The sequence below is a fragment of the Oryzias melastigma genome, linkage group LG16 (assembly GCF_002922805.2).
Source record: "Oryzias melastigma strain HK-1 linkage group LG16, ASM292280v2, whole genome shotgun sequence".
In the NCBI taxonomy this organism is placed as follows: Eukaryota; Metazoa; Chordata; class Actinopteri; order Beloniformes; family Adrianichthyidae; genus Oryzias; species Oryzias melastigma.
Window position 1 is genome coordinate 961,839 of NC_050527.1, and position 9,867 is coordinate 971,705.

General features: G+C 38.1%; 2 protein-coding genes across 2 annotated transcripts in view; both read left to right on the plus strand.

Moving 5' to 3' along the window:
* Positions 1–316: 316 nt before the first annotated feature.
* On the plus strand, positions 317–3,873 carry LOC112144114 (sialic acid-binding Ig-like lectin 11; the record flags this gene model as incomplete). The annotated part of the gene is given in 7 exon segments (XM_024268458.2): positions 317–361; positions 460–780; positions 858–1,145; positions 1,323–1,853; positions 1,952–2,063; positions 2,148–2,217; positions 2,344–3,873. Coding segments are annotated over 6 exon segments (1,644 nt in total). The 3' UTR covers positions 2,686–3,873.
* A 3,438-nt stretch (positions 3,874–7,311) lies between these two features.
* Positions 7,312–9,867, plus strand: part of LOC112143772 — a 9,164-nt gene continuing 6,608 nt past the window's right edge. The window contains exons 1-4 of the mRNA XM_024267971.2: positions 7,312–8,206; positions 8,338–8,658; positions 8,952–9,482; positions 9,569–9,680. Of these exons, the coding sequence (XP_024123739.2) occupies positions 7,741–8,206; positions 8,338–8,658; positions 8,952–9,482; positions 9,569–9,680 (1,430 nt within the window). The 5' untranslated portion in view covers positions 7,312–7,740. The remainder of the gene's footprint in view (positions 8,207–8,337; positions 8,659–8,951; positions 9,483–9,568; positions 9,681–9,867) is intronic.

Consider the following 9,867-nt stretch of genomic DNA (forward strand, 5'->3'; position numbering starts at 1 on the left):
GTCAGTGATGAAGAAATCACAGCAGAACCAGGACTTTGTGTTGTGATACCGTGTTCTTTCACAACTCCTTCTTACTTCAAACCTCAAAATTTGGTTTGGTTTAAATGTGAATATAACCAAAGATGTGGTGACTCTGAGATAATCTTCCACACCAACAAAAACACACAAAAAAAAATTAAATCAGAATTTATGGGAAGAGTGTCACTCCTGGATCCTGATGTGAATCATAAGAACTGTAGCATCAGAATCAATGATCTGAGAGAGTCTGATTCTGGATTCTATCAGCTCAGAGTAAATGGATATAGCTATGGAGAGACGGATGGATTTACATTCAATAAGAGAACGTCTGTCAATGTTGAAGGTAAGACAGACTACAGTAAAAGCAGACATTAAATCAGTAGAAAATATTTTGTCCTCAAACTGTCTTCCTCTTGACTAAACTTGTTCTGTTTCCTGCAGGTTTCAGGCAGAAACCTACAATGACTCTTCCTGATTTGACAGAGGGACATCAGACCACCCTGACCTGCTCTGCTCCTGCACTCTGCTCTACGTCTCCTCCTGGAATCAGCTGGATGTGGAGAGGAGCAGCAGAAAAAGACCCTCTCATCAACGGAAGCATCACTGCCTCCAAGAATGAGACTTTGAATGCTGTCACACAGAGACACAACTCAACTCTGACCTTCATTCCCACAGCTGAACTCCACAACTCCAACATCACCTGCAGGATCCGCTTTAGTGATAACACCACCACAGAGGAGACAGTCAATCTGCACGTCAACTGTGAGAACTTCACACTCTAAATTCCTCTTCTTCTGTTGATGACTGTGTTCCGAATGGTTTGTTTCTTTCTCTTTCAGATGTTAAAATTACAGGAAATGCAGATTTGAACGAGAACATGACTCTAAACCTCACCTGCATGACAAGTTGGTCTCCAGCAGAAATCCAGTGGATTAAATTTGGATCCAAAACAAATCAGCTGATCAGAACTTCAGCTGCTCTGCACAACAACACTGCCATCTACCTGCAGGAGGACAGAAGCACTTTGCTCATCTTTAATGTGACTGCAGAGGACGCTGGACTGTACATCTGCACATCAAAGCATCTGAACAACACAATCAAGGATGAAGTCAACGTGACAGTGATGTGTGAGTCCATGATATACTATTGTGGTGTTAGTCAAGATTGCTTCTTTAAACAGGAAGTTGCATGACATTGTGAAATACAGTCTCTACTTTAAGTCTTTAATTTGAGAACATGTCTTAGTCAATGCCTCAGTGTCTCTTCTCTTATTCTGTAAATAAATTGTAAACTGTGTTTCACAGATAGAAGAACACCTCAGATTTCTGGGAAGGTGATTGTTAAGGAAGGAGAAGTTCTGAATCTGACCTGCAGTGTTGACAGTTTCCCTCCTGTTCCTGCTGTGTGGACTGAACCTCAGTCAAACCTGCTCAATGGATCTGACCACAATGGATCAGCCACCTTCATCATCACTAATGTGACAGCAGAGGATTCTGGGAGGTACTCCTGTGCTGCAAATCACCAGAACTGGACTGAGACGGTTCACGTGGATGTGACGGTGATGCTGGAAGGATCCGCATGTGTGCGCCGCTCAGACGTCCTGACCTGCACCTGCATCAGTCAAGGTTTTCCTTTAGCCAACATGAAGTGGCCCCAGCTGAGCCTCCACTCTGAGTACTGGATCACCACCAATGTGTCAAATCAGACTGTGAGGAGCTCTTTGACTTTAAGAGCAAGAAAACAGGACAACGTCTCTGCAGAATGTGTCATCAGCAATGAGAGTGGAGAGTCAACAGAGAAACTCACAATTCAAGACATCCTCTCTGAAAAAGAAGGTATGTTTTATCTTTTGCTTCTTTAAAAAAGTCAATATTTTGACCCTTTTAACTCTAGAATTTATGTTTTAAAACTCTTTTCATTTTGATCCTCACAGGAGATCAGTCTGGAAGTATTTTAGAGAAAACAGCCAAACCAGAAACCATCATCGCTTTTCTGATCGGGGTTTTAGTATCAGCTTTATGTTGCATTTTGATCATAAGTTGCTGGTATGCAATGTCCTAAATTACCTTATTTTTAATATATATATTTTTGCATACACTGCAATATTAATACAGACATTATCTTTGCAGGAAAAAGTTGAAGAGGACTGAGAATTTGCAGGAGATTGTGGAGATGGTTCGAAGTCAGGAGAATCCTCTGGTAAGTTTTAATTGAGCTTAAACTCAGTTTTTTACCAGTGTAAACAAGACATTTTATGGTTCTATTTGACTTTCAAACATAGATGTATAAAGAACAACAAGCTCAAATAATTATTTATTTTCACAGATCCATGATGGTCTCTCAGCAACAGAGGATCAAAACTGCATCCCAGAAGGAGCTGAGAATGGAGCTGTGACAACAGGAGGTTCTAAACCCAGAAGTGGGTCTGGAGATGTGGAGTATGCCGACATCGATTTCTCTCGGCTGAAGAGGAAAGAGCGAACACAGGAGCTACAGACAGCAGCCACAGAATATGCTGAGGTTAAAGTGAAAAAGGAAGAGAAACATGCAGCAGAAGAGGAGGAACCGGAGATGGAGGAGGGCGATAAAACTCTTCTTTGTGTGTCAGAAAAGGCGGAGGAAGAGGCGGTGTACTCCTCAGTAAATGATTTATTAGGTCAAAATTGAGGGCAGTTTGTGAGGTGTTGTAGAGGTTAATGCTCTCTCACCTCACTGGTTCAAATACCAGCTGAGAACTTTCAGAGTGGAGTTTTAATTTTCTCTCTGTGCATGTGTGTATTTTCTCTGGGCACCCAAGCTTCTTCACACAGTTTAAAAACATGCTTCATCGATTAATGGGTTACTCTAATTTGCCACTAGATGTGAATAAACATTGTGTGTTGCTGCAACAGTACCTGGATTGGCTCCAGAAAACCCCATGACCCCAAAAACGGTTTAAGCAGGTTCTAAACATGGAAGGAATATAAAGGCAAAAAGTCATATGCAGCCAGCCTGCTCTACCTAAGACTATGATTAAAAAAAAAAAATAATAATAACAAAAATGCATTAAAAGCTTTTTAAATCAACAAGTGAACATATCAGGGAAGATAATGTAGAAAACCAAGTAAGTTTACAGTAAGGTAGGTGGTAATTATGCTCCCGAAATGGAGCAGAGAAAGTAAACAAATAGGAAAGCATTTAGCTAATCAGAGCTCAATTTTTTTCACCCCTATAAATGTTTAATGTGTCAAATCAGGTACATGCAAATAATGTTTGATTCCATGTTTCTTTCCCTGTCATTTTTCCTCCACTTGACCAAAAGCAAATGTGATTATTCATTGTCAGTTTTACATGAAATCAACCCTCAGCTAATGTAAACTCCGCCGTGGTACGTCTGTAACTTCAGAAAATTATGCTCCACTTCTGCTGGTATTATGATAAAGTTACAGGAAAGTAATACCTGCAGGAGCCATGTAACATATTATAATTCAAAAACAGTAATATGATGAGATAAGGGATTACTTTAGATTAAAAACCATCATAATCTATAGTGTATAGTATTGCATAGCATAATGACAAAAGCTTTAAAAAGAGTTTACACCAAACAATAACTGTAAAAAGATGATGAGACAGGAAGTAGATCAAAAAGGTCGTTGTGAAGGAGGACATGACGGCAGCTGTTGTGAATGAGGAAGACACAAAGGTTGGAGGATTTGACGAGGCGCCCCTTAAAAGGAGAAGCTGAAAGAAAAAAAGTGTATCCGTTTTTCTATATTGTACATAACTTTATCTAAATCTGCATTTAAGAACAGATGCATCATTTCTTGTTTGTTACACATTCAGTGTTAGTTGTTGTAAATAAATATCAAAGTCTTACACTTGTCTTTTCTATGTCTGAAGTTAATTTTAAAGAAATGCAATAACAACAAAACTATTTTAAGTATAATATTTTACAGCTTGCAATGTAAACAGGAAGTAAAAAGCAGAAGCTGCCATTTTGGACAAAGAGAGTTTAAGTAGATCTGCAAGGTTAGATCAAACAAGCGCGAGGCTGTGCTTCTGCGCTTCGGAATAAGCAAGAGTTACGGTAATTGCGTCGACTGAGTTATTATAACCAAAAGAATGTAAACACCAGACCTAAAGCTCTGGTGTTAAAGCTAATTCATTTTTTCAGAAAATATGTCTGTGAACTGAACTTCAGAACCAGTTTTTGAACGGAAAAAAAAGCTTTCGCTAGTTTTACTTTGAAAACCGGAAGCTTCACCGTCACGAAGAAGTGTTTCTTCCGGTGGCGGTAACGCTGCTCTTTCGGCTTTGTTTTACTTCCTAAACTTAAACTAAAACATTCATCTGCATTTCAGAGCAAAAATACATCATCCTCAGACAATATTCTGATGACATTTTTCTACACTCTACTATATTTGTAAAGTAAAGATCGCGAATTAGCGATCTTGGACGTCGCGAATATTTGTACTCGAAATTTCGGGAGCACATCGCGAATATCCGAGTACCCGGATACTCGTTACAGCCCTACCTGTGATTGTGGGGTCTGGCGAGTCTTGCTGATGATATCCAGTCCTTACTCACTGTGAAGGTGGAGAACGTCTGACTTCAACAACACCACCCCCCACTGCCAAGGATGGATGTGAAAACGTTATGGGATGGGAGGATGCACCGAGCCATATACCACCAAATACTTAGTGAGAACTTCCCTCCCTCTGCTAGGTGACTTACAATGGGTTGTGGAATTCAATTTAATTTTATTTTTATTTAACCAGGAAGGTCCCACTGAGATTAAAACATATTTTCCAAGGGAGTCCTGGCCAAGAGACGGCAATTTCTAAAACAATATCATTATATTGAAACTCCAAGATTTATAAATACGTAAGACTTGCATTTTAATGAAGCAGTTTCTAAGTCCTTCAATTGCATTTTAAAAGCATTTTAAGGGAGCAGATTTGCCAGCTTCACATCTTTCTGTAAGTTGTTCCAGGTAGCAAAAATGCATTTTTTCCCTCAGCTCTGTACGAGCAAAATGCAGTATCAGATCATTTGATGAGTGAGATTCAACATTTCTCCTCTCAAGTAAGGAACATATGTAAGGAGGTAGCAAACGAAACAAGGCATTGTAAATAAAAGAAAAACATTGCTTATTGTGAAAGAAAAAAAACAATCTTTTTTTTTTTTTTTTTTCTTTACAAGTTTCAACTTGTAGCTTAAAAGTGAGGGAGTTGTCAATCCAGACGCATGCTGGTACTTGTATTCATGAACTACCTCTATATTTCCTTCAAGGATGGACACTACAAACTTCAGGAACTTTCAACAGGATAATGACCCAAAACATACAGCAAAAGCAACCAAGGGATGGCTCAAAAAGAAGCATATCAAGGTCGTGGAATGGTCCAGCAGTCTCTGGACCTCAATCCTGTAGAAAACTTATAGTAGTCATTTGTAGAGTCAACAAAATTCTTCCTGATACGTGCAAAAACCTGCTCACCAACTACAAGAAACATCTGACCTCCATTCTGCTAAAAGGGTTTGCTTTTGAGAACCAAGCATTTCTGGTAAGAGGGTTCAAACACTTATATTTTAAAATCAAATGTTAATACTTTTGAATACATTCTTTGTTGTCAATTACATAACCAGCAACTGATTGAATTCTCATTTCCTTTATCGTACATCTTTAGCAGTGGCGCTAGACTTCCTTAAAATCCTTTTCTCAAAAAAGGAAGATGGAAATAGAGGGGTGATCATAGTATTTATTCTACTTCTCATTTTTCTTTTTTATCTTACAGAGACAATGAAAGTACACAACTACCTCCCCAACTTCTCTTTTTTTGCCCTTAACTTCAGTTTTAGAGAAATTATTAAAGACAGACACAGAGGTACGAGTGGAAACACTTATTCTGCTTAAGGTATTTTTTATTTTTTTTAGTTGAAGGAGGTTTACAGATCTGTTTTTGCGCCGAATGCAGAAATACATCATTGGATTAAAATCAGGCTTTTGATCTTAAAGGTAAGAGATCTGATCAGTCATTTTTAACCTGTTTTTAGAGCATCCTGAAAAATATAAAGTGACAGTTAGGAAAAAATAGTGTCTCATATTTTGGATGTTACTTTTGTTGGATGAAGTCACCAATAATCACTGATCCGCCAGCGTTAGCCCAGCGGTGGAATATACATAAAAACAACAACAACAAAAAAAACTACAAAAACATCAGAGAAATCCTTTATTTAATTTTCTAATGAGCAAATAGCCATTAAGAGAAATATTTCAGTTGGCTCACTAAGCCTGATTTAATATACTAAAACAAGAAATAAATTCTTCTCAAATTTGGCACAAATATTGTTTGACAATTTGTAGGGATAAACAATTTACTTTCCCCACAGTTCAGTTCAACAGTGTAAACCATTTGCTTTGGTTTTAAACTGAGAATTGTGACATTCCATATAGATAACTTAATATCTATATTTAGCTAAATATTGTATATTAAGTTGAAATCAACTCAGATACTGTTAATCAAATGTAATAATAACAGCATTGCTGTTGCAATGTCATAAGTTTGCACATCTTTATTTATCTTCATTTAAATACATCTTTAGGTCTTTAAATTCGCTCCTGTAGATGAACATGCGTTCTGTTTTTGAGTTAAGTTAACATTAACTTCTTCTATCTCTGCATTGTCGCTGCATCTGATCCCACAAAGGTTCTCTCCTGAAAAGAAGTAAAGGACGAGAAGATGTTTCTTCTCTTTTGGGCAAGTCTGATTTTCTCTGTGAGAAGCATTAGTTATTCTGCAGGTGAGAAAAAGATCCTCTTCCTTCCAACTACATATACTTGTGCTGAATGGAGATAAGTTGGTTGATATTACAATGTTTTATTTAGTTTTTAAGAAATGTTAATTGAAATAATGAACTGAAAAACGCACCACCTAAAAAATCCCATGCTTGCAAACTCTAGTATCAAGTTTCTAGGCTTTGGGTGTTTAAAATTACATAATCAAGCTAAACCCATAAGATAATCAAAACGTGTGTCTTGACTGAACAATCTTAGTCTGTATGTTTATTACTCCTGAAGGTTCGTAAAGAATGTTCAGCTTTTTACTCAAAAAGAGCAGCAAAAAAACGCAGCATAAAGATGCGTATACATGTTTATACATTTCTACAATATATAAGATTTTAATATTTATACAAATTCAAAGAATGAAACACAGTACTATGTGGGAAGAGTAATCTTTGACTCAAGTTTAAAAACCTAAAATATTAAAAACAGTTACAGTGGTTTATTTTGTTTAGTAATTACATGTTTGACAACATAAAACACTTGTTTGTAACTACAATTTATTGGAGGGGGAATATTTCTGTAGTAGCGCTTTTGTCTTAGTGAATAAAACCCCAATTCAAATTCTGGATCTCTCTGAAGTTTACATGTTATCTCTATGCGTGTGTGGGTACAATCTAAAAACATACTTCTTAAGTTAATTAATTACTTTAAATTGTCATATAATCCTACTGTAATAGGTGTGCATAGGTGTGTGATTGTGTGGTGTACCCCACCTTCACCCAACAGTGGCAAAGTTAGACTCTGGCAACCCCATAACCCAGAAGAGCCAACAGTGGGTTCAGAAAATGCATGGATGGATATTTCTGTAGCTTGAATATTTATTTTTTACAAATTTCTGTGTGGAATAATGCTACCACCTGCTGACTGTTGTTTGTAGTACATCCAGCATCTATGAAAAAATGTCTGACTGCTCACAAAAAGATAAATTGTCTCACTACCTTTTTCTCTTCTTTGAAATGACAGGAGCTTCAGCCTTGGGAGAACCAAACTGTGTTAGACAATTCTGCATCTATGTCAGTACGGAAAATATCACATCAGAAGTGGGACTTTGTGCTGTGATACCGTGTTCTTTCTCCACTCCTTCAGATTTTGAAACTAGACATTTAGTTTGGTTTAAATGTGAATCTAACCCAAAATGTAGTAACTCTGATATAATCTTCAACTCTACCAATAACATTGATAAAAGCATTAAGGATGAATTTAAGGGAAGAGTGTCACTGGATCCTGAAGTGGGAAACTGTAGCATCAGAATCAGTGATCTGAGAAAGTCTGATTCTGGATCCTATCAGCTCAGAATAATTGGACTGAACCAAGGGGACCCAGATGGATTTACATTTATTCCAAAAACACCTATCAAAGTAGGAGGTAAGACGAATGAAAAAAATATATATACATTTATTGTGCTACAACATCATTCTTCTTTGTCTGCAGAGACATGAATCCATCTCTCCCTCAAACTGTCTTCCTCTTGACTAAACATGTTCTGTTTCCTGCAGGTTTCAGGCAGAAACCTACAATGACTCCTCCTGATTTGACGGAGGGACATCAGACCACCCTGACCTGCTCTGCTCCTGCACTCTGCTCTACGTCTCCTCCTGGAATCAGCTGGATGTGGGGAGAAGCAGCAGAAAAAGACCCTCTCATCAACGGAAGCATCACTGCCTTCAAGAATGAGACTTTGACTGCTGTCACACAGAGACACAACTCAACTCTGACCTTCATTCCCACAGCTGAACTCCACAACTCCAACATCACCTGCAGGATCCGCTTTAGTGATAACACCACCACCGAGGAGACAGTCAATCTGCACGTCAACTGTGAGAACTTCACACTCTAAATTCGGATTGTTTTGTGATTTTGTTGGATGTGGTTTTCTGACAGTCATATTTTATTCATTTGCATATATATATATATATATATACATACGAATTTGTAGTAGTGAAAAAAATGTTTTTTACCTTGTCTTTGTTTGGAGAGTTCAGTCAAAATAGCTTTTTTGAACAGGAAGTTGCATTGCATTGCGAAATCCACAGTTTCTAATTAAAACTTAGGCAACACTTCAGTGTTTCTCCTCTTGATCTGTGAATAAATTGCTAAATATGTTCCACAGATAAAAGAAAACCTCAGATTTCTGGGAAGGTGATTGTTAAGGAAGGAGAAGTTCTGAATCTGACCTGCAGTGTTGACAGTTTCCCTCCTGTTCCTGCTGTGTGGACTGAACCTCAGTCAAACCTGCTCAATGGATCTGACCACAATGGATCAGCCACCTTCATCATCACTAATGTGACAGCAGAGGATTCTGGGAGGTACTCCTGTGCTGCAAATCACCAGAACTGCACTGAGACGGTTCACGTGGATGTGACGGTGATGCTGGAAGAATCCGCATGTGTGCGCCGCTCAGACGTCCTGACCTGCACCTGCATCAGTCAAGGTTTTCCTGTAGCCAACATAAAGTGGCCCCAGCTGAGCCTCCACTCTGAGTACTGGATCACCACCAATGTGTCAAATCAGACTGTGAGGAGCTCTTTGACTTTAAGAGCAACAAAACAGGACAACGTCTCTGCAGAATGTGTCATCAGCAATGAGAGTGGAGAGTCAACAGAAAAACTCACAATTCAAGACATCCTCTCTGAAAAAGAAGGTATGTTTAACCTTATCAATTTCTTTTGACATTTTAACTCCTAAATTCACACATTTAAAAAGCATTTATTATGTTGCTCTTCACAGATCAGTCTGAAAGTCCCTTAGAGATAGCAACTACACCAGAAGCCATCATCGCTTTTCTGATCGGGGTTTTAGTATCTGCTATATTTTGCATTTTGATTATGAGTTGCTACAGGTATGCCATGACCTAAAATAACTTATGTTAAATATTGTTTCTTTGCTTTATGTTCACTTCAATATTCATACATATTTCTGCAGGAAAAAGCTAAAGAAGAAGGAGAATTTACAGGAGGTTGTGGAGAAGGTTGGTGGTCAGGAGAATCCTCTGGTATGTTTTAATTGAGCTTAAACTCAGTTTTCTC